Source organism: Carassius carassius, chromosome 49 (genome assembly GCF_963082965.1).
Source record: "Carassius carassius chromosome 49, fCarCar2.1, whole genome shotgun sequence".
Lineage (NCBI taxonomy): Eukaryota > Metazoa > Chordata > Actinopteri > Cypriniformes > Cyprinidae > Carassius > Carassius carassius.
This window is the reverse complement of record NC_081803.1, coordinates 4,687,944-4,713,569: the sequence shown is the minus strand read 5'-3', so window position 1 is coordinate 4,713,569 and position 25,626 is coordinate 4,687,944. Positions and strand designations below refer to the sequence as shown.

Here is a 25,626-nt window from a genome sequence, read left to right as displayed (position 1 = left end):
CGCTTGTAAACTGTGTGTCCCTCAGTGTTTGACAGTTCTTGTCTTTTGAGGGTTGTGTAATTTCGAAGTCCTGGAGTTTTTTTTTTTTTTTTTGATGTTCCTGTTAATTTGAATCCTGAATTTGCAAATTAAATGAACTACATTGCAGTTCTTGATTAATCCTTGAATTTATCCATGATTAATAAAAAAAAATGTTTTTGACAATAACATTGTTTGGATTGTCTTTTAATTTGCAGTTATTCTGATGTTGAATTTTACAATTGTAATCTATAGATTTCTATACTGTAAATGACTAAATATTATATAAATGTAATATTACCATTATTATTAAATTGAAAATTATATTATTTAGCAATAATATATCAATATAAATATTACAGTACAATACCGTATAATTAATTACAGCAGAAGCAGTACAATTACAAAATACCGTAAAAATACAGTACAGTATTGTCTTGTAGTTTACAGTAATGTTTGTATGTACTGTAAATTGAATTACAGTACAGTTACTGTAAAACAGAATACAGTAACTTGCTGGCCACCGTGCTGCCAGTACTGTACTGTATAAATACAAGAAAATTGTTAACAGTGTAGGTTTAGGGTTGTGGTAGGTGTAGACGTTATTAAACCATAACTTTACAGTAGCATTTTTCGTTGTCGAATTTAACTACCCACTGTTTTAGTGGGAAGTAGGAAAATCTGACCGCGTAGGACCAATCGACAGAATACCGGACTTCACTTCTATAAAGTAATTGTTTATGGACAGATTAGCAAATTGTGTTGTGGAGCAATGAAGGTTTATCAGAGCGTCCTGCTATTCTTCTGCTGCCAGTTCCTTCACACTCGAGGTAAACTTTTTTTTTTTTAATAAAAGGTTCATATGTAAAAGTTGTTGTATTTGCAGTCACTGATTATTTTGCAATCATTATATTGTTTTCACAGCCTTAAAGTGTATCGTGGTGAACGGTAACCTGAAGCAGATAGACTCTGGGTCTGGCTCCGTGGTTGGCGTGAACAAGAATAATGAGATATTCGTCCTGATTGATAACGTCTTCACAAAGATCAGTGGGTCTCTAAAGCACTTCAGTGTTGGTCCTGCTGGTCAGCTTGGGGTTAATACAGCAGACAGCCTCTTTAAGTTTCAGAGTGGCGGTTTTGTTCAGCTTGAAGGTAAAGACTTCCAGAGAACAGAAATGAAGACTAGTTTAAGCGGTCATGAATTTACATGTTGTAAAATAGCCAAAGACATTATTTTATTATGGTTCTTATTAACTGACTAATCTTTAATTGAACCTGTTGACTGTGTTGTAAGGGTTTCTCAAGCAGGTGGATGCTGGAGGTGATCAGATCATTGCAGGTGTCAATATGTATGATGACATATTCTGTTTAAATAGGGATGCTAACAACAAATGGCCATCCAGTAACATTCCTTGGGTTCAAATTGGTGGAAAGCTGAAGTACTACAGCTGTGGTCCATACAGCTGTTGGGGAGTGAACAGCAATGACCAAATCTTCATCCTGAAGGTAATGTCACAATGCTAAATACAAGAGCCAGGTTTTTATTATGCAAAAGTTTGAGTTTCTGACAAAACTGGGAAAATCACTGGGGTGAAGGCAGCAAAGACATTTTTCTTGATGTGACTACTAACCGGATTTGTGTCTCTTTTGGTCTTGTGCAGGATGTGTCGTCTAGTGTCTGTTCAGGGTCCGGCAGCTTTGTGAATATTCCTGGACTTCTGTCCATGATTGAAGTAGCAACTGATGGCAGTGTCTATGGCGTGAACTCTCAAGGGAGCTTATTCAAACGGTAAGCTGAATAGTGATATTACAAGTTTTATAAACCAAATGATTAGCTTGTCGTGTGTGTGTGTGGGGGGGGGGGGGATGGGCATTAAATGTAGTGCGTATAAATAGAAGCCAAATGCTTCATTCAAGGACCCATTTGTCTATTGCAGAGCTGGTGTCACTCGCTCCAACCCCTCTGGCACAGACTGGATCTCAGTGGTTGCCTGTCCCAATGGTCACCAGCATGTGAGCTTTGAACTGGGAGTGCTGTGGGTCGTGTGTGTTGATGGCTCCATCCGTAAATGCACGTCAGAGTCATACTCACATTATATTGTACAGCTCCCAGATTAGCACTGGTAGAGAATTCTGGCGCCTGCGTAAATGTACTGAGGAGCTCAATCATTAACAGAAGCCTCAAAGTGATTTGTAATAAAGTAATCAGCCACTAACAAACAAAAGAGATTGATTAATTTTCTTTCTTGCTATTGAACCAGTAAAGCATTATGAAAGCATCTCTCACGGGTTTCTTTTGTGTATTTGGCTCTGTGGCGACATTTCAAGTGACACACACAACCATGCCATATAGACACTATAAAAAAATATTTATTGAAATCGTTCATGTGTGATTAGAGTTTTAATACAGGTTATTATCTATTAACCTAGTGTATAGTCTACATTTTTAGAGTGTTTAATACAAAAAATTGTTAGAGCCTGCTAACACGTGAGGAATGTTGGCTTCAGTCACTATAGGAGATCCAGTCAAAAGCTATCCATTGATATCCAAAACCAGTTGACACTGCATTTTGTTTAACAGTAGTTATAAACTGAATTTCCTATTATTCAAGAGGGAAAACTAATCAGGAGATGAAATGATTGTGCATCTTTCTTCGACTTACTCTGAACAACAAATTCAAACTCGATTACCTTTTCAAAGTGAAAACAATGGAAAATTGCTGCTACACAACATCATGTAACACTAAAATCCTTGAAATTAAGCTTACAGTAAGAGTTAATCATATTAATGGATTCAACAGTGTATATATACAGAAATATTAAAAAGGTGTACGATTCAAACATGTGTGTGTATATATATATATACAATTAACATTATTGACATAAACCAACATTTTCCCTCTTGAAGCTACACACACACAAATTGCCAGGAACAATCCTTAGCGCTTTTAGAACTTGACAAGAACTTAAAATGTAACCTGAGGCGTTCCCTTTGCAAAGTGAACTCCACACTGTGTCCCTAAGAGAGTGCTATGGGGAACAGAATACCCATGCTGCCATGTTGAAGGATGAGAGATGTTGGAAACTCAGAAGAGAAGACCAGGAGACTCTTGGGTAATCTTCAGCAGAATTCTTTATTGAGAACGCTCTGTATGGCGCTGTAGTCATCAAAAGTCTAACTAGTCATTAAAACATTGTAGTTTATACACATTTCAAGGGGGCGGGATACACAGAGGTGGAGACAACCTAAACAAAGCATGCAAATGGAATACAGGGATCGGCCTGATACTGGCCATTTTCCCATCTTTGATCTTGTCAGCATAACAGTGTCATTTAAAAACAGAGGTGCCTGACAGTATCGCTGATACCTTCACATTATCATAGAAACAACGGCACAGCTGTGACTTGAGTTTAGCAGGCACCTTTATCTTGGGACCTTGCCCTATAGTCAGGAAGTGCATGAAGGCAAACCTGATTTTCCTGATTTGATCTTCTTGGATATGTCAGCTTTATTACCTCAAAATGTCTACTATTATATTGGAACCTAGATTTAACATTTTATAAATTTGTAATTCCACAGAGCCCAAATTACTGGGCAAATAAGTCAAGGTTTCAGAGGAACATCATCCCTGAGGGCCCAGCAATAATCACTGCAGCCAGAACCCGAGCTACAAAGCCTATAGAGATCGCTTACACATGTCACCAACTGGGCAGCAACGTCATCAGAACGCAAAGAATTATGGGTATGTTTGGCCAGTTAACATGGTCTGGCATAGCAGGCTAGTGTTCTGGCGTGAAAATAATGAAAAATTTGCGTGTAAAACAGAATATAATCCTACAAAATGCAGCGGGCTAAAGAAAACATTGTCGGACCATACCGCCTAAAACTAAATCCTAATGCAAAGATGAGATATGACGAGAAAATAAAGAGAATCAAAGGACTCGATCCTTGCGAGCAGAGCGACCGGTCAAGGTAACACCCTCCGGCCCAAAAGAAGGGCATGTGAAAAGGCTGTGTTGTGGTGCTTTTGCAGACAGCCTGAAGAGCTTGATGACATGTTGCTTGCGATAATTAGAACTGTCCTATACAGTGGTTCCATTTATGTTGTGTGGGACTCAGCAGCACACCAGCCAGCGAAGAGTCATGTGTCTGTGACTTATCACCCACAACCTACCTCATACATTTTCAGTTTCTCATCATTTCTATGGACTCTTTATAAATGTAAATGTATTAATCTAAATGTATTTACATGTTAAATATGTAAAGAGACTGAAATTAAGTTGGTTGTTACTACTATTTAAGTTATGTAATTGTGTTTGCAACCAAAGAACACTGATTTTGCACAATTCTTCCTTAATACAGATAAAGGAGGCAGAATTTCATTCAATCTTTGTGTATTTTATTTACAGATATGGCTAAGAAACATTACATGTGAGAAGAGACTAGGGCTGTCAAAATTGCTCAAAAATGACGTTCGAATATTCCCTCCAAAAAAACACGAATATTCGAACTATTCGAACATCTGGTGGCGCATGTTGTCAATGACGCGCATTACGTCAATAACAGGATAAAATAATACAAAGAGACACTTGTATAGGTAGTCTATTTAAGTTTAAACATATTTGACAATGTATTACCTACACAAAAACAAGGAAATCAACTAATGGCCAAGACTGCAGACCTCACGCTCTCTCACCCTCTCTGCGCATAACGGTTTAAATGAACAAACAAATTTTTCAGTGCTGATCAAGAGTTTTGTGCAAGCAATTTAAGGTCGCGAATTCTGTCCCAAATATAGCAGGCTTCATTCAGTGATTGAAACAAATATTATTAATATTAATTGAAGTTTTACAGCATATAGAACTGACATTGAATGCTCCGAGCGAGCTGTGGTAAACATGGAACTTTTCCTTGACATGAAACTATAAATAATCAAACCTCGGATCCATTGCTTGATAGAACTCCCCAAAGCCTGCCCCATCCGCGATACTGATCGGTCTCATGTCCTTACAAATGAACGAAATTAATTTATCCGTTATGGCCTCTTGTCGTGTTGCAGACAAAGAGCTTGTGGCGAGCGATGCAAAGTAACGTTAAGTGTCAAGACGTGACTGTTTAGCTGGAGTTCCACACATTATGCCATGCTCATTTGGGTGCACATTTTTGAGATGTGACCTCATGTTGCTAGTGGTCGAATGAATCTTGAATAGCTTGCATACAACTCTTGCGGGTCAACAATTTTACCTCGCTTTCTCTGCTGCGGTCGAGTTGGGCTCTGCACTTGCTGTCATCTTCCATAAAGACGCGTCAACTTTCACCAGTGATGCTGTGCCAGACAGTGCGACTCCTGTGACCTGTCCCTGAACCCTCAGGCGCGCTAGCGTGCCCACTCGCAAAGCAGACAGCCACGCCTCTACTACCACGGGCGTTTTTTCCACATTTTTTTTTATTCGAATATTAATTTTCACCTTCGAAATTTGTTTTTTAAAAACTATTCGAATATATATTCGAATTTAGAATATTCGTTGACAGCCCTAGAAGAGACATTACAAAATCTTTTGGAAAACAAAAAAAACATTTACATATAAGATGTGAGCATGGTGTATAATTCTAACATGACGCCTTCACAACAATACTTGGACACATTGGTCAAAGCACAGCACACAACCACAATTGTATCCAGCAAAGTCTTCAGCTCAGTCTCATGAGTGGTGTGGACAGTGCCCGGCGATGGAGGTGGATTCACAGGACCTTCCATCTCAGGTGCAGGTGTAGTGTCTGACAGTAACAAAATAAAGAAAATTGTGTCATATCACAACCTCTATTCCTAAGGAATCCAGATTAGCTATACACAGGATACACACAACATACACTACCGTTCAAAAGTTTGGGGTCAGTAAGATTTTTGTAATGTTTTTAAAAGAAGCATCTTCTGCTCACCAAGGCTGCATTTATTTGATAAAAAAATAATAATAAAAACAGTAATATTGTGAACTATTATGACAATTTAAAATTACTTTTCTATTTTAATATATTTTAAACTAATTTATTCCTGTAATCAAAGCAGGATCACACTCCAACATTTCATAGGAAGGTTTGCCTGCAAACACAGTCACCAAATAAATTGCAATGTAGCCTAGATGTACAACATTTAAAACTGATTAACGTTACGCTTTAGTACATTGCTAACTTAAGCTCATTTTCTAGCCATGTCATGCTACTTAACAGTTAACATTTACAGAGAGTAATTGTAACTTACCTTTGTGAAAATGCTTTGAACACACCATCATGTGGGTGGTGGAGTGTTATCGAAGGTAATCTTGGCCTCCTTACCGCTGCTAACCATGCCATTCGTCACCTTTTTGTCACCTCTGAAGCATGGCTTGTACTATTAAAAGGATATTCTGTTCTTAAGCTTTATGCCACTTCTATCGTGGGAAAGACTATTGCAGTTTATAACACAGCAGGTAGAAGGCATCTTGAACACTGCGTTCTTCCCTCCATGCAAAGAAGTCTGGCGCCTAATGTTTGTGCCGCGGATTCCCAAAATGCTTTGCGTTCACCATTGGGAATACGTCATGATGACGACACATTAGCGATCTCTAGTACAGGCAGGCTCAAACGTTTGGCCAACGTGATACACTAGAGCTCCAAAAAACAGAGGCATCAACAAGGCCAACCATTTTCCAGAGCCCTGCCAAGTGGAGGCCCCAATATAAAAACTCCTGTAGTAAGAGAAAACCTAACAACACTCCACAGTAAGTTAAGTAGCTGTGTGAGAGGCTGTGTGTATGTGTATTCAGTAACAAGGAGCAACGGACTTTCATAATAATATTATGAATAAATCTGAATTTGCACTCAATATGTATAAACTGTTTTAGAATGCACTACAGTACTAAAAAAATAAATATGTCACCTAACTAATATTTACACTTAGCCTAAAGAAAATACTGCTATTGTAGTGTAAACAAAATGAATCATTATTTGCACTTTGCGTAAATAGAATATGTCACTTTATCCACTCAGTGTAACTGCCAAAAAGGAAATAATGGGCCTATCATTGTTCAGTATTGATTCAGTTCTGTTCAGTATGTGAAGTTAATTAATTATGAAATTAGTTCAACTGGGCAATATAGCATGATTTACTAGTATGGATCCTTATTAACAAGTCTTTGTAAAACATTTATTTGTAGGTTACAGTCTCGACTGCTTTGCTGAATTAACATTCAGTGTTTGTCATGTGACGATGCTGTAGCATACTACTCTGAAACATTTGGTTAACATTTGGCACAACTTTTTTCAGCAAGCACAGACACAAAAGAGACTCAACAAATGTGTAAGTTATAGCAATGCCTTAATTCTTGTATTTGCATACAGTACTCCAAATCAATCAAAATTTACTATTCAACAGGCCATTAAAACCGTAGTGGCAAATTTTCTCCAACCTTTGTACACAGTTCAAGTCAGTAAAATTTTACTATGCCAGAGGTGGTATTTTTTAGTAATTGGCACTCTTTGGCCTCTACTGTTTTTGGCTGTGGCGAAGACACCTTGCTGTATGTCAACACAGTAAACTAGATCTGATGTATCATGAAACTCTTTTTTCATGTCTATGAAGACTCCCTGCTGTTACAAAAGAGGATGAACAGAAGGAACACAGAAATCTCTGTTCACCAACAGGAGCATGTTCTTCATTTTCATTGGTTTTCTGTTGCTCGCCTAAAAAACAATTACAGTAAGAGTTTCAAGTCAAGTCACTTTTATTGTCACATCACCACAGCACATGTGCCTTGGTGAGTGAATGTCTTGGGAGCGTGCTCCAGAAATTGCAGAAACAATTAACATATAACCATACAGACTTCAACAGATGAAATATGCAATATGCACATACATGTAGTTAGTGCACACAGTGTACTATTAGACATACTTACAGTTAGCAATACACATTATATGCAATATGTACATACATACAGTTAGCACTACACATTATACATAGTATGTACATATTCTAGATTATGTAAACATATATACACATAAAAATATGCTAAGGTGCAACAGATTGTACATGAATTGGATATAGAAAAGATCATGGATGTGCATCGGATGGTATCCAGTGGTAACAGGTAGATTATTGTATTAAATGCAGTCAGTATGTATAGTCCAATGTTGAACTGTTGAAGTTAAAGTGCAGTGTGTGGCATACCATATTGTGGGAGTATGCTGTAGGGTGCTGTAGGGTGTATTAATTCTGACTGTTCATTAGTCTGATAGCCTGAGGTAAAAAGCTATCCCTCAGTCGGCTAGTGCGGGATCGGATGCTGCGGAGACGTCTTCCTGAGGGCAGCAGAGAGAGCAGTCTGTGGGACGGGTGGCTGGAGTCACTGATGATCCTCTGGGCTTTCCTTTAACACCGCCCGGTGTCGATGTCCTGGAGGAAGGGAAGCTCACCTCCAACAATGTGGCTGGCAGTTCGCACTACCCTTTTCAGAGCTTTACGGTTGACAGGAGTGCTTTTTCCGAACCAGGCAGTGATGCAGCCCGTCAGGTTGCTTTCCACAGTGCAAGTGTAGAATGATCTGAGGATGCTGGGGCTCATTCCAAACTTCCTCAGCCATCTCAGGAAGAAGAGACATTGATGTGCCTTCATCAGCACTGCATCAGTGTGTATGGACCAGGTGAAATCCTTACTAATGTTAACACCAAGGAACTTAAAGTTGCTTACCCGCTCCACAGGTGTCTTGTCGATGGTGATGGGTGTGTGTTCTCTGCTCTGTCTCCTGAAATCCACCACAAGCTCCTTGGTCTTGTCGATGTTGAATGATGTGAGAGATGTGGTTCTCCTGACACCTTTTAGTCAGGGTGCTCACCTCTTTTCTGTAGGCTGTCTCATCGTTGTCGGTGATCAGGCCTATCACCGTCGTGTCGTCAGCGAATTTGACGATGACGTTGGAGCTGTGTGTGGCTGCACATTCATGTGTGTACAGGAGTGGATTTGTGAGTTTGATTAATTCATGTCATACATTTTATGTAGGCAGGTTAGGTACATATATTGTAGACCTTCTTGACAAAACCAAGAGTAAATGCCATTTCTGTGACAACAATTACATTTGAATATTGAGTCAGAAAACATTCTGAAGTAGGTTTCAAAAATCAATAAACTAAGATACAAATACAAACAGATTCTTTCTGGCAGGTCTTTGAAAGGTGTCACCATGCAACCTACAAAACAAGAATAACAAGTTGGTGAAACAATAATTTTAATTGGTTATGAGTTCAGTTATAGCATGATTAATAATCATATAATAACATCCTAAGCTCTTACCTTGTTTCTGCAGATGTTGTTTAAATGCATTTTGCCTTTGTATAATCTTGTCACATTTAAAACAATACCAGTGACTTCAAAAGCATGGTACTGTGAAAAGAACTGGAAGCGTAAAATGCCAATAATTTATAATACAACTAATATTAAAAAGAATAAAACAGTTACAAAAGCAAAACATGCTCACCAAAATCACCATCTCTAAGGCGCACAGCATATTTAAAATGCCTTTTTTGTAGGAGCTCTTCTGATCCAACCACATCCTGTCTGCAAAGCTGACATTTTTTTCCTTCATTAGCCTTAATAAAGCTAATACAGTATTTGAACATTTGAGGACCTAAAGGAATGCAACAATACAACAATGCACCTAAATAATGCATAACTGGCAAAAAAGCTGGGAGTGATTATATAATTGCAGTTATATATTTTTTTTATTTGTGACAGTTTATTTATTACATTGGTATGCACAATCATACCATTTTAAAAATGCAAACACGTCAGCACTGAAGGCCTACTGTATATTATACTAACACTACAATATATAGAGTAGGCCACTATCACTGCAAATTATATATTTAGTAATAAGCAATTGGCACATGTCAAAAGTTTTATTGACACAAACTACTCTCCACTGACACATGCCACTTGAAAACAGCTGAACTGTCCAATTTTCAGTGGCATGTGTCAGTGGAGAGTGGCATGTGTCACAAGTTTTAGTGATGCTTTTAGTGACACATGCAACTCTCCACTGACACATTATTTACAAGTTTATTATATGTCAGGATGTGGCACAGTATTTGAGTGGCAGATGACACTGAATGTTGTGCAATAGCCTAGTGCTTTTATATGTGGGTTATCACGCAGACTACCAATTATTCAATACACATCAGACAAAATTATCATGGATCACTAAGAATACTGTAACACTTGTCTCCCGTTACTGTTAGCCTTAATTTGTGTTTGACGCTATGTGCAGGTCGTTAGGTGTTAGTATAAAATTAACATTGACCAGTGCCAGATTATCATATGACTTTAATATTTTATATAATATATAAATTATATATAAATTAATTGTAATTCAGTTTATAATTGTAAATGTTTTTTATTGTTTTATGGCCTCTGCATATACTCTATATTATTTTATAATTACAAATGATACAACTGAACTGTCAAATCTATGCAAAAATAAAAAAAACTCATATTTACGTATTTGAATGCATTGCACAAAGCAGGCTACTGGAAATAAACTTACAATGAAAAATAGACATTAAGAGGCATAAGACACATTTTAATCTCAATATAGAAACTCAATATTTGTTGCACAAATGAACTCCGTGATGTAATAAGACGTATGTTTGACAATAACATACTGTTAATTAATTCAATATCGTTCTGCCCAGGGCAGGACTTAGGGAGGTGGGGGCCCCTGGGCTTGAGTCACTTTCGGGCCCTACCTTCTATACATTACTTTAAATAGAACAAAATGATACATACACAAGCTATGTATTAGAGCTACACAATTCTGGATAAACTGAGAATAAAAATAGAGATCACGATTCTGAACAAACAACTAAACAAAATAACATAATTTATGTTAATTGCTGAAGTCTATAAAAATGTTTAATTAATCTGAATCATTTATAAAAAAAAACTTGGGTTTGAATGAATGATTCAATTCCTCAATCAAATACACTTGTTTCATAGATGAATCAGCATTTTTGAAAGAATCTCCTGAATGAACGATTCAATGACAAATGTTTTTTTTTAAGTCATTTGTCGCCATCTGGTGGCGTAACAATATAATCGATCCAATCGTTATTTAAAGTGCAAAGCTACTTTCAAAAGGTGACTAGTACAGTATACAGTGTTACATGTTAAAAAAAACCGTTATAATTTATTTATATGACCACTGATTGAAGCTTGAAAAAGTTTTTCTAATAAATAAATAATGATTAAAAAAGTTCAAAGTGATCATGTGTTTATTGCAATGCACAAATGTCTTGGTCAGAATGAGAATAAAACACTTATTTACCTGGAAAACATATTGAAAAACAAACAAATACCTTGTAAGGTTGCAATCATAACAAATCATTTGTATTACATATAAATAGCTAAATCTATGAGTGTATAAATCTTTAAAAAAAACTGTTCTTGGTAAGTGCTGACATATTGTATAGATTATATACATCTCCAGTATACATATAGGCAGTGTTAGGCTGACTTTGACCTACAGTATGTCTACTACATCACATAAATTACAATCTCAGAGAATAATATATAACAAAATTAAATAAGCATTTTCTCATTTGGCATTTTAAAGATCATTAGATGTAATTTAGTACTCTAGCAAAAATACATAAATAGAACTTCATAGAACATGCCTAAATTTGTTCAAATTTAGTGGTAGGCTAATATAAGATAGCAATTATAATATAGGAAGTGTCAGGAGAAAGCAGGCTGGATTCAGGTGCGGGTAAACTCAAGGCTTTATTCACAAAGCGGAGACAGAGAAGAAAGAGTCACGCTCCACAGGTTTCACTCGCAGTGACAGGATGAACAGCAGATGAGTCACGTTTCACAGGATTCACTCGTAGTGACAGGATGAACAGCAGATGAGTCACGTTTCACAGGATTCACTCGTAGTGACAGGATGAACAGCTGAAGCTACTAGGAGCTCTGGGCTTGTAAGAACTAGAGCAGAGAAATAAGCCAAACACACTGGAGCCTGAGGACAAGACACGACAGGGTGAGTACAAAGAACTGCTAGATGATCGGAGCTATTGGAACGAATAACAACAGTCTGACAATAGACAGAGAAACACAGGGAATAATAAAGGGGAAAAAATTAGAAGGACATAGAGAACAGGTGGCGAGCAATTATGGTTAACAACGGGGAACAAGGGAGGCAGGGAAAACACAAACAGGCAGACGTGGTGAGCTGTCACCATCCCAACACACACACCCACACCAAAAAGACAGGTGATTAGCCCCGAGACCCGACAGTACCCCCCCTCCCAGGAGCGTCACCTGGCGCTCTAGGAAGGGGCCTACCTCGATGCCGCCGGAAGTCCTCAATCAACGAGCGGTCCAGAATGTCCCGGGACGGCACCCAACACCTCTCCTCTGGACCATACCCCTCCCAGTCCACAAGATACTGAAACCCCCTGCCGCGGCGCCGCTCATCGAGTAATCTCTTAACCGTATAGGTAGGAGATCCATCCACAAGACGAGGGGGTGGGGGGGTGGGGCGACTGCAAGCAGGATTAAGGGGGGAAGAGAACACAGGCTTGACCCTGGAAACATGAAACACCGGGTGAACCCGACCAAGAGTAGGAGGGAGCTTGAGCCTGATCGCCACCGGACTAACCACCTTGGTGATGCGGAAAGGCCCAATGAATCTGGGTGCCAGCTTACGAGAAGGCGCCTGGAGAGGCAGATCCTTGGTAGAGAGCCAAACCCGTTGACCACACAAATAGGTAGGAGGAGAGGACCGGCGACGATCAGCTGCAGCCTTGGTTCTGTCAGAGGCTTGGACAAAAATCCTCCTGACTCTCTCCCAGGTGCGACGGCAGCGCTGGACGAAAGCCAGGGCGGATGGAACCGCTGCGTCGGGTTCCTGTGATGGGAACAGAGGTGGATTATAACCAACAGCACACTCAAAAGGGGACATACCTGACGCGGCCGCAGGAAGGGTGTTATGGGCGTATTCTGCCAAGGAGAGCTGCTGACACCAGGAACTCGGATTGTTGGATGCTAGACAGCGGAGCATTCTTCCTAGATCCTGGTTGGCCCACTCACACTGCCCATTGGTCTGAGGATGAAAACCAGATGACAGACTAGCAGAGGCCCAAATCTGTCTACAAAATTCCCTCCAGAACCGGGAGACGAACTGGGGACCCCTATCAGAAACCACATCCACCGGTAACCCGTGGAGACGGAAGACGTGATCCACCACCAGTTGGGCGGTCTCCCGGGCGGAGGGTAGCTTGGGCAGGGGAATAAAATGAACCGCTTTGGAAAAGCGATCCACCACCGTGAGAATTACAGTGTTTCCCTTCGACGGAGGAAGCCCAGAGACGAAATCAAGGGCAATGTGTGACCAAGGACGGGAAGGGAGAGGGAGAGGATGCAGTAGACCATCAGGAGGGCGATTGACAGGCTTACTTTGGGCACATGTGGGGCAGGCCAACACAAACTGTCTAACATCTGCGGCCATAGTAGGCCACCAAAAACGCTGTCGGATGGCAGACAACGTTTTCCGAATACCTGGATGGCAGACTAACCTGGATGAGTGACCCCACTCAAGGACCTCAGAGCGCAGCGCAGCCGGCACCAGCAACCTGCCCGCCGGACACTCTCCCGGCACCTGCACCCCTCGACCGGCCTCCTCAACTCGCTGCTCGATACCCCACGAAAGAGCCCCGACCACCACCCCCTCAGGAAGGATGGCCTCGGCCGCAAACTCCCCCCCCGGAGCACCGAACAGGCGAGAGAGGGCATCAGGCTTGGTGTTCTTTGATCCCGGCCGGTACGAGAGGGTGAAATTGAATCTGGCAAAGAAGAGTGCCCAGCGGGCCTGACGCGAGCTCAGCCTCTTGGCCGAACGGATGTATTCTAGGTTCTTGTGATCCGTCCAGACCAAGAAGGGCTGCGCTGACCCCTCCAACCAATGTCGCCACTCACCCAAGGCCAATCGTACCGCCAGCAGCTCTCTGTTGCCGATGTCATAGTTACGTTCTGCAGGGCTGAGACGACGAGAGAAGAATGCACAAGGATGAACCTTCCCATCATGGAGGGAACGCTGAGATAGAACTGCGCCAACCCCAACGTCAGAAGCATCAACCTCGACAATGAACTGGGCCTCCGGATCTGGAACCATCAGAATAGGTGCAGAGACAAAACGGGACTTTAAAAATGTCAAAGGCTACCTGCGCCTCCCGGTTCCACCTGAAAGACACCTTAGTGGAGGTTAAGGCTGTCAGCGGTGCAGCGATCTGACCAAAATTCCGGATGTAACGCCGGTAGAAGTTGGCAAAACCCAGGAAACGCTGCAGAGCCTTCCGGGAGTCAGGGACCGGCCACTGGGCAACAGCTTCAATGTGAGCGCTCAAACAGGAGATCTTCTACTCCAAAACACGACGACAGAGACCCAGCCGAACCTGATCAACTGGACACCGACTGCCTTTTACCAACACCAACCCTCAAGAAAACGAGCGCGCAGCGCGCTCTCATTCCAGCCGCATGCCGCAGCTAAAGTCTGGAACTGGATAGCATAGTCAGTCACGGAGCTCCTCCCCTGAGACAGTCGTGATAACTGGGCCGCCGCCTCGTCACCCTGAGCAGAGCGATCAAACAATTTGGCCATCTCTTGACTGAAAACCGCGAAAGTGGCACAACAGGGAGCCCGCGATCTCCAAACGGCGATACCCCATTCGCGGGCACGGCCCGAGAGGAGTGTAAGGACGTAAGCCACCTTGGTCTCTTCATTAGCGTAACGCCGGGGCTGCAGAGAAAACACCAGCGAGCATTGGGAGAGAAACGCTTGACAGGCGTTAGGATCGCCATCGTAGACCGGCGGATTGTTGGCATGGGGTTCGGACTCGTGTGACATACCGGTGTGAGGAACGGGACCCCGGCTCGTTGCCTCTTGCTGAAGATCGTCCACCCGTGTGAGGAGTTCGGAGACTCGGGCACTGAGAACTTCCACATCCAGCGCGGTGGTGTTGAGCTGAGTGGCATGCTGCCCGATCAACACTCCCTGTTGAGCGAGAGCCGCGCGAAGCGGACCAGATCCCGCTGAATCCATAATATGGTCAGACTGTTCTGTCAGGAGAAAGCAGGCTGGATTCAGGTGCGGGTAAACTTTATTCACAAGCGGAGACAGAGAAGAAAGAGTCACGCTCCACAGGTTTCACTCGCAGTGACAGGATGAACAGCAGATGAGTCACGTTTCACAGGATTCACTCGTAGTGACAGGATGAACAGCAGATGAGTCACGTTTCACAGGATTCACTCGTAGTGACAGGATGAACAGCTGAAGCTACTAGGAGCTCTGGGTTTGTAAGAACTAGAGCAGAGAAATAAGCCAAACACACTGGAGCCTGAGGACAAGACACGACAGGGTGAGTACAAAGAACTGCTAGATGATCGGAGCTATTGGAACGAATAACAACAGTCTGACAATAGACAGAGAAACACAGGGAATAATAAAGGGGAAAAAATTAGAAGGACATAGAGAACAGGTGGCGAGCAATAATGGTTAACAACGGGGAACAAGGGAGGCAGGGAAAACACAAACAGGCAGACGTGGTGAGCTGTCACCATCCCAACACACACACCCACACCAAAAAGACAGGTGATTAGCCCCGAGACCCGACAGGAAGTGCCTTCAATTGCAAGAATATAGCAAAATAACTCATTGATCAAAGTGCAAGATAAATTGTGTGTGTGTGTGCAGTACATAAGTGTTGTAGTGAAAAATCTAAACTATGCACACAAATTAGAAATGTACAGTCAATAAAATAAAATAAAAATAGTACACTATCATATCTTAAGAAAGCAAGACATCAACAACAGAATCCAGAGGCTGATCATTTAAAACAACAACAGGCAAGGTAGAGAGAGAGAGAAAAAGGTAATCAGGTTATGACTTCATGTATGTCATCTAATTTTAAAGATATTGACATAGTACTATTTAGAAGTGGCATCTTCTGGATTTCTTTGCAGCAAAGTCTTTGATCAAATTAGTAAAATCCACCTTACGTAAAAGGTCACTCTCAATTGACATCAGAGTGAGATGATTTAATTTCTGCTGGACAATTGTGGATCTTAGTCTATTTTTTACTAGTTTCAGTTTGGAGAAACTGCGCTCCCCACTTGCATTTGTGACTGGTAATGTCAGGTAAAGTCTGAGAGCGACATCCACGTTTGGGAAGATGGTCTGTAGTTTTCTTCTTTAATGCACAAAAGAAGTTCCCTAGCAGATGATGGCTCATCATGGCAGATTAATTCTTTGAACTGGATGATTTCTTCACAAAATTCATTTTCCAGGTCAGTGTGGTATCTCTTCTGTAGATCTGCTGCTTTTTTATGAAGATGTTCTGCAGAGAGGGTAGATATGTTGTTCAGGAAACCAAGAGTGCTGTTGAGGTCATTATAGGACTGAAAACGGCGATCAAGTTCAGCCAGCAGCCTATCCATCACAACTAGAAACACACCAGATGAGAACCGTTCTCTTCCTGATAAGTGAACCTCAGGTGTTGCAGACTCACCCACATGAGTCTTGCGTTCCCTTTCAAGGGAACTTCGAACTGCGTCCTCTGAGGGGACACTATGGGGAACACCTCGTCGTGACCCGTGTCTGAAGCATACTTTGAAAAACGCCAACGTGTTGGCCGGCGACAGCCTCTGACGTCACTACCAGCGCGACTATAAATACGCGCCCGTAGGACCCGTCACTATCTTCTTCGTCTTCATTGACTGTTTTGTTTGAAGCGTGCATCTGAGAAACGACCAAAACGGTAAGAGCGATCTATTATTGCTGTCATGGCATCCACTAGCAGGCGTTTAAACAGTGTGTTCATCCGTGTCAGTGTTATACGGCACACACACTCTTTGCGTCTCTTGTTTGGGCGGAGAGCACGCGCGTGATGTCCTCGAGGGGGCAATCTGCGTGCACTGCGAGCGTTTTTCGGTGAAAAAGCTCCTCTCTCGTTTGCCTCTCTTTTCGAGGAAAGAGGGACAGCCATCTGGATCCCGCGGCTCAGGACCCACCGTTGCCGAGGCACGGAGGAGGATGAGCTCGGGGGGATTACAGGTGGATCTCGCTGAGGAGTGTAGAGAGGAACTTTTTTCCTTTCACACTCTCCGGCGGCAAACGAGAGTGAACTTCGGGAGGAAGATGCGTTGTCATTAACCCTTTCTTGTACTGAAGTTAGTGCTCTGCTGGGTTTTTTCCCAGGAAGAGCAGGAGATGTCTGAGAGTGGAGAAGAAGCTGAGGCTGAGCCTTTCTCAATCCTCCTGCCCTGTGTATGGGGAGCTGTTAGCTGCAGAAGTCGAAAGGGAATGGAAGAGGCCGTTTTTCTCTCACATCCATCGGTTTCAGCATACAAGTTATGCTGATATCGGGGGCATGCACGAAAGCGGCTATGAGAGGATGCCCCCTGTAGGGAGATGCTGGCTAGCTATCTCTCTGGGGGGGAAACGTCCTCTCTCAATTCCCCCTTTTTTAGATCCCGCTTAAATGGCAAAACATACGCAGCAGCAGGTCAGGCGGTGGCTTCGTTGCACACGATGGCAGTGCTTCAGGCTTACCAGGCTGGTCTGCTGAAGGACCTGGATACCGCCGAAAGAAAGGAGTCCAGGTCCGAGCCCGAACAACACAGGGGTCCTGGCCCATCTCGATCTGAGGATCTTAGATGGGCGCAGAAGGCTAGTGTTGCGGCTCACGCTCCTCCCCCGCCTACGGGCAGGGGCAAGAGGAACCGCGGGTCACAGTGTGGTAAGCAGGGTCTGAGCGACGTGATTCAGACGAGGCTGCGTCCTCGGCCGGGTCAGAGCGGTAGGAAGACCTAGTAGCTCCGGATGTTTTAACCTCTGTTTCAACCTCTGTTTTTTGTCCTCCCCTGCCTAATTCCCCTGTAGCCACCAGCTTTCCACCTGATCGAGGTTAGGTGGACAGTCTCTCACATAACAGTCTCCTACCTGGACCGATGATGTTTTTTGGTTGGGTCTATGTTCATAGCAACCACCGTATTGACGGTCCGGACCAGAAGGGGGCGCCCCGCAAGCGGGACTCCAGTACAGGAGGGTGGGTGAGTACGTAACCCTTGCTCTACCTGTTTATGGACGTTATGTTGCTGGTGGTTATATGTCTACTAACAATCTCTGTGAGTTTCCTTTACAGTAGCTAGGTGGCCAAAGAATTGGCACAGCACTGCAGGGAATTCCATAGATGTCCGGCCAGGTCACCCTGAGGGGCCGCCTGGCCGCTTGGCGCATCCGGGGAGGTGGTGGTTACGGCAAGAAGCTCTGTATTTACTGCCTCAGGTGATGCTCCCCTCGCCTAGAAAAGAGGGTTGGAGCTCACCGCTCCCGTACGATCCAGCGCCTCTGCGATGCTTGGGAACCTCTCTGTACACACGCTTGCCTGTGTACTTTCTCAAAACCACATAGTGGTCAGTGTGTACGTTGACGCTTTGCGCACTGTCTGAAATCCACGTAAAGTGGTAAGTGTGCACGCAAGACTCTGCGCACTTTCTGAAATCCACGTAAAGTGGTAAGTGTGCACGCATGACTTTGCGCACTTTCTAAAATCCTGTACGGTAGGGGTTACGCGCTTCGCTTCGTTCCCTTTCTTGTGATGATTAGCCCTGGGTTCCATGGGCTTCATTCAACCAGTGTGTATTTGTTATACACCTCAAGCATCGCTTCCCTTAACATGAGGGGCTGGGTGGACTCCCACATATTGTGGTTATCAGGTGGTAGGCTTCATCAGGCCTCCCTGATGGTGAGCTCCCACATACTGTGGTTGCCAGGTAGTAGGCCTCACCAGGCCTCCCTGGAGATTTAGCTCCCACATACGGTGCGTCTCCAATAAATAGCATATTGTGGTTTTCAGATAGTAGGCTTCACCAGGTCTCTCTGAAGGTGAGCTCCCACGTTCGGTGGTCGCCAGGTAGTAGGCCTCACCAGGCCTCCCTGGAGATTTAGCTCCCACATACTATGCGTTTCCACGGAATAGCATGTTGTGGCTTTTTCAGATAGTAGGCTTCACCAGGTCTCTCTGAAGACGAGCTCCCACATACTGTGGTTGCCAGGTAGTAGGCCTCACCAGGCCTCCCTGGAGATTTAGCTCCCACATACTATGCGTTTCCATGGAATAGCATATTGTGGCTTTTTCAGATGGTAGGCTTCACCAGGTCTCTCTGAAGACGAGCTCCCACATACTGTGGTTGCCAGGTAGTAGGCCTCACCAGGCCTCCCTGGAGATTTAGCTCCCACATACTATGCGTTTCTACGGAATAGCACATTGTGGTTTTCAGATAGTAGGCTTCATCAGGTCTCTCTGAAGACGAGCTCCCACATACTGTGGTTGCCAGGTAGTAGGCCTCACCAGGCCTCCCTGGAGATTTAGCTCCCACATACTGTGCGTTTCCTAAAAAGCGAGCTCCCGCGATTTGTGGTTGTCAGGTAGTAGGCCTCACCAGGCCTCCCTGGAGTTGAGTTCCATATTGCTTTCAGTTTCCACTGAGGTGGTTACCGGTAACAGATAGTAGGCCTCTCTAGGCCTCTCTGTAGGTGAACTCCCACATATTGTGGTTATCAGGTAGCAGGCTTCACAGGCCTCTCTGAATGTGAGCTCCCACATACTGTGGTTGTCAGGTAACCTTTCAGTACACACGCTTGCCTGTGTACTTTCTCAAATCCACATGGTGGTCAGTGTGCACGTTAACGCTTTGTGCACTGTCTGAAATCCACGTAAAGTGGTAAGTGTGCACGCAAGACTCTGCGCACTTTCTGAAATCCACGTAAAGTGGTAAGTGTGCACGCAAGACTCTGCGCACTTTCTAAAATCCTGTATGGTAAGGGTTACGCGCTCCGCTTCGTTCCCTTTCTTGGGATGATTCGCCCCGGTGCTCCTTGGGCTTCATCCAACCAGTGTGTATTTGTTATACACCTCAAGCATCGCTTCCCTTAACATGAGGGGCTGGGTGGACTCCCACATATTGTGGTTGTCAGGTGGTAGGCTTCATCAGGCCTCCCTGATGGTGAGCTCCCACATACTGTGGTTGCCAGGTAGTAGGCCTCACCAGGCCTCCCTGGAGATTTAGCTCCCACATACTGTGCGTTTCCTAAAAAGCGAGCTCCCGCGATTTGTGGTTGTCAGGTAGTAGGCCTCACCAGGCCTCCCTGGAGTCGAGTTCCATATTGCTTTCAGTTTCCACTGAGGTGGTTATCTGGTAACAGATAGTAGGCCTCTCTAGGCCTCTCTGTAGGTGAACTCCCACATATTGTGGTTATCAGGTAGCAGGCTTCACAGGCCTCTGTGAATGTGAGCTCCCACATACTGTGGTTGTCAGGTAACCTTTCAGTACACACGCTTGCCTGTGTACTTTCTCAAATCCACATGGTGGTCAGTGTGCACGTTAACGCTTTGCGCACTGTCTGAAATCCACGTAAAGTGGTAAGTGTGCACGCAAGACTCTGCGCACTTTCTGAAATCCACGTAAAGTGGTAAGTGTGCACGCAAGACTCTGCGCACTTTCTAAAATCCTGTATGGTAAGGGTTACGCGCTCCGCTTCGTTCCCTTTCTCGGGATGATTCGCCCCGGTGTTCCTTGGGCTTCATCCAACCGGTGTGTACTTATTGTACACCCCAAGCCCCCTCAACTTGGGGGGGCTGTGTGGGCAATTCTCGGGTAGTTCAGCAGCGCTCCCCTTTTCTGAAAGGGTCACCTATGAGCATGCTGCTCGGAGCTCGGAGTCTTCCTCTCTTGGGAGACTGATTCCCGGTTCTTCAGACGTCACTTCCTGTTTGTTGTTGGCGGCTGTACTGCGTTTGAGCTCCGTCACTATATTCTTTTCATTGACTATTTTTAACTCAAAAATCAATTTTATACATCATCGTTTCCGTTTATATAACGTGTGAATATATCCTCTATTGTATTCTACAACAAAAACAATCAGAGCGCCTCGCTATCACTAGTTTTATTTTGATCTCCCGGGTCCGCTATTAGCTTTTAGCCCATTAGCATCAGCGGCGTGGTTGCAGCTAACTGCGCTAACATTGCTAATACTCTATTCACACACATTACCACTGCTGTACTCACTGTTACTTGCTTTAATGGCGGATGAATGTCTCCACTCTGTGCAGCTCGAGCTCGAGGCCGTGGGAAAGCAGATTCGCGACCTGGAGGTGAGGCAGGCCCAGCTGAGAGAGCGGAGAGCCGCGTTGGAATCATCCCGGGCTGACGCTCACAAGTCCGGGGTAAGTATACAGCGATCTGCTAACAGTCCCACCACGTCTACTCCGTGTGTTTCTCTGCACAGGCCCGGTGCACCCAGGACGCGATCTTCCCAGATGTCCTTCACTGCGACGCCGGGACACCACGGACCCTGGGTGCATCCACAGCGGAGGACGCGAGCCGGGTCCCGGGCGATGACTTCTCCCCCTCCTGCCTTCGACATCTCCATCCGGAACCGCTTCGCTCCCCTCCGCGAGACAGGACGCGACGCTGTGATCATCGGAGACTCCATCGTCCGACACGTAAGTGCTACGTTAGCCGAAGGTAAAGTGCACACTCATTGTTTGCCTGGTGCTCGTGTTCTCGATGTTTCTGCGCAGATACCCGCGATCCTGAAGGTCGACGAGAGCCCCAGAGCGGTCGTGCTTCACGCCGGGGTTAACGACACCACGCTGCGGCAGACGGAGACGCTGAAGAGGGACTTCAGCAGCCTGATCGAGACGGTTCGCAGCACGACGCCCGCGGCGACGATCGTCGTGTCTGGACCACTGCCCACGTATCGACGAGGACACGAAAGGTTCAGTAGACTTTTTGCTTTAAATGAATGGCTGTTGTCATGGTGTAAAGAACAGAAACTGCTATTTGTTAATAACTGGAATCTTTTCTGGGAGCGTCCTAGGCTGTTTCGCGCTGATGGATTACACCCCAGCAGAATCGGAGCGGAGCTGCTCTCTGACAACATCTCCAGGACACTTCGCTCCATGTGACTAGTAAGACAATTCTCTAATAACTATTATGATGACTTTTGTTCCACCCGCTTAAATGATAAAAGTACTTGTGCTGTAAAAACTATTAAGACTGTGTCTGTTCCCCGAATAGTGAGGTCAAAATATAATGTAGGATCTAGAAAAAATCTTATCGTAATTAAACCAGAAAACTGTAAAGTAAATGAACAAAAACAATTTTTAAAGTTTGGGCTCATAAATATTACACACCCAAAGCAGTTATTGTAAATGAAATGATCACAGAAAATAGTTTTGATGTACTCTGCTTGACTGAAACCTGGCTAAAACCAAATGATTATTTTGGTCTAAATGAGTCTACTCCACCAAACTACTGTTATAAGCATGAGCCCCGTCAGACTGGTCGTGGAGGAGGTGTTGCAACAATATATAGTGATATTCTCAATGTTACCCAGAAAACAGGATACAGGTTTAACTCTTTTGAAATACTTCTGCTAAATGTTACACTGTCAGACATGCAAAAGAAATCTAATGTATCTCTTGCTCTGGCTACTGTGTATAGACCACCAGGGCCGTATACAGAATTCCTAAAAGAATTTGCAGATTTCCTCTCAGACCTTCTAGTTACAGTTGATAAGGCGCTAATCATGGGAGATTTTAATATTCACGTTGATAATGCAAATGATACATTAGGACTTGCGTTTACTGACCTAATAAACTCCTTTGGAGTCAAGCAAAATGTCACCGGGCCCACTCATCGTTTTAATCATACACTAGATCTAATTATATCGCATGGAATCGATCTTACTGCTATAGATATTGTACCCCAATGTGATGATATTACAGACCATTTCCTTGTATCGTGCATGCTGCGTATAACTGATATTAACTATATGTCTCAGCGTTACCGTCTGGGCAGAACTATTGTTCCAGCCACCAAAGACAGATTCGCAAATAACCTGCCTGATCTATCTCAACTGCTATTTGTACCCAAAAATACACATGAATTAGACGAAATTACTGACAACATGGGCACTATTTCCTCTAATACATTAGAAGCTGTTGCCCCCATCAAATTGAAAAAGGTTAGAGAAAAACGTACTGTGCCATGGTATAACAGTAATACTCACTCTCTCAAGAAAGTAACTCGTAGTCTTGAACGCAAATGGAGAAAAACTAACTTGGAAGTTTTTAAAATTGCATGGAAAAACAGTATGTCCAGGTATAGACAGGCTCTAAAAACTGCTAGGGCAGAGCATATCCACAAACTCATTGAAAATAACCAAAACAATCCAAGGTTTTTATTTAGCACAGTGGCTAAATTAACAAATTACCAGACGCAACCTGATTTAAATATTCCACCAACGTTAAATAGTAATGACTTTATGAATTTCTTCACTGATAAAATAGATAACATTAGAAATACAATAGCGAATGTAGATTCTACAGCGTCTATTACTTCAGTTTCATCCATCGCACCCAAAGATAAACTGCAGTGCTTTACAAATATAGGACAGGAAGAGCTAAATAAACTTATCACTGTATCTAAACCAACAATATGTTTATTAGATCCTGTACCCAGTAAATTACTAAAAGAGCTGTTACCTGTAGCCGAAGAACCGCTTCTCAATATCATTAACTCGTCGTTATCTTTAGGTCACGTCCCAAAACCATTCAAGCTGGCGGTTATCAAGCCTCTTATTAAGAAACCAAAACTAGATCCTAGTGTACTGGCAAATTATAGGCCTATTTCAAATCTTCCATGTATGTCTAAAATTTTAGAAAAAGTTGTGTCTGCTCAATTGAGCACCTTCCTGCATAAAAATGATCTGTATGAAGAATTTCAGTCAGGTTTTAGGCCCCACCATAGAACAGAAACTGCACTTGTTAAAATTACAAATGACCTGCTTCTTGCGTCAGATCAAGGCTGCATCTCATTTCTAGTCTTACTTGATCTTAGTGCTGCGTTCGACACCATAGATCATGACATACTCATAGATTGATTACAAAACTATACAGGTATTCAAGGGCAGGCTCTAAGATGGTTTAGATCCTACCTGTCCGATCGCTACCATTTTGTTTACTTAAATGGGGTGTCATCTCATTTATCATCAGTAAAATATGGAGTGCCACAAGGATCCGTCCTAGGTCCCCTTCTATTTTCAATATACATGTTGCCCCTTGGTAATATTATTAGAAAATACGGAATTAGCTTCCACTGTTATGCTGATGATACTCAGCTATATATCTCAACAAGACCAGATGAAACTTCCCAATTATCTAAGCTAACAGAGTGTGTTAAAAATGTAAAAGATTGGATGACAAATAATTTTCTCCAATTAAATTCGGATAAGACAGAGATATTAATTATTGGACCAAAAAACACCACACAGAATCTTGTAGATTACAATCTGCAACTAGACGGATGTACTGTTACTTCATCTACAGTCAGAAATCTGGGTGTTATATTGGACAGCAATTTGTCTTTTGAAAATCATATTTCCAATGTTACAAAAACCGCATTCTTCCATCTTAGAAACATTGCCAAGCTACGAAACATGTTATCTGTTTCTGATGCAGAAAAGCTAGTTCATGCTTTCATGACCTCTAGACTGGACTATTGTAATGGACTTCTAGGTGGTTGTCCTGCTTCGTCAATAAACAAGCTACAGGTAGTCCAAAATGCAGCAGCTAGAGTCCTTACCAGGTCAAGAAAATATGATCATATTACCCCAATTTTACAGTCTCTGCACTGGCTACCTATTAAGTTCCGTATCAGTTACAAATTATCATTACTTACCTAAAAGGCCCTAAATGGTTTAGCTCCTGCGTACCTAACTAGCCTTCTACCACGCTACAACCCATCACGCACCCTAAGGTCACAAAACGCTGGACTTTTGGTAGTTCCTAGGATAGCAAAGTCCACTAAAGGAGGTAGAGCTTTTTCACATTTGGCTCCCAAACTCTGGAATAGCCTTCCTGATAATGTTCGGGGTTCAGACACACTCTCTCTGTTTAAATCTAGATTAAAAACGCATCTCTTTCGCCAAGCATTCGAATAATGTATCTCTTAAATTGTGAGTGTAGTTGCATCTGCATTTTTATTCTTTAGCTTGGGTTAAACTAATTTTACTTTGTTGGATCAGCAGCTATGCTAATGATGTCTCTATTTTGTTTCTATGTTTTGCTAGGATTTACACAAGCTCCAGTCTGGATCCAGAACACCTGAGAAGAGATGATGCTGACCCTCAGAGGACCCCAGATGATGCTAACCTTGAATCAACAAACAGAACTAACAATTATTGCTACATGTGTGACTGCATCCTATAATTACTATTAATTAATAATATTGATAGTTCATCATCTAGCTGACTACGTCTTGTATTATTATTATTATTTTTATTTTTCTAAAATCCTGTCAAACGTGCACAAACTACTAGCTACTACTAAATATTGTAGAAACATAATTTTCTGTAAAGTTGCTTTGTAACCATTTGTATTGTAAAAAGCGCTATACAAATAAACTTGAATTGAATTGAATTCAGAGCGCTCCAGTACCACATACTGTTTGAGACGCT

At 43.0% G+C, this 25,626-nt stretch overlaps 2 protein-coding genes across 2 annotated transcripts in view; one reads left to right on the top strand and one right to left on the bottom strand.

The window, feature by feature from the left end:
* Positions 1 to 2,136, top strand: part of LOC132132339 (fish-egg lectin-like) — a 173,187-nt gene extending 171,051 nt beyond the window's left edge. Inside the window, exons 2-6 of the mRNA XM_059544717.1 lie at positions 780 to 848; positions 943 to 1,170; positions 1,313 to 1,524; positions 1,680 to 1,807; positions 1,956 to 2,136. Coding sequence (XP_059400700.1) covers positions 791 to 848; positions 943 to 1,170; positions 1,313 to 1,524; positions 1,680 to 1,807; positions 1,956 to 2,136 — 807 coding nt within the window. The 5' untranslated portion in view covers positions 780 to 790. The remainder of the gene's footprint in view (positions 1 to 779; positions 849 to 942; positions 1,171 to 1,312; positions 1,525 to 1,679; positions 1,808 to 1,955) is intronic.
* The window catches only part of LOC132132151 (fish-egg lectin), a 132,583-nt gene that overhangs the window by 70,894 nt on the left and 36,063 nt on the right, over positions 1 to 25,626 (bottom strand). The window lies entirely within an intron of this gene.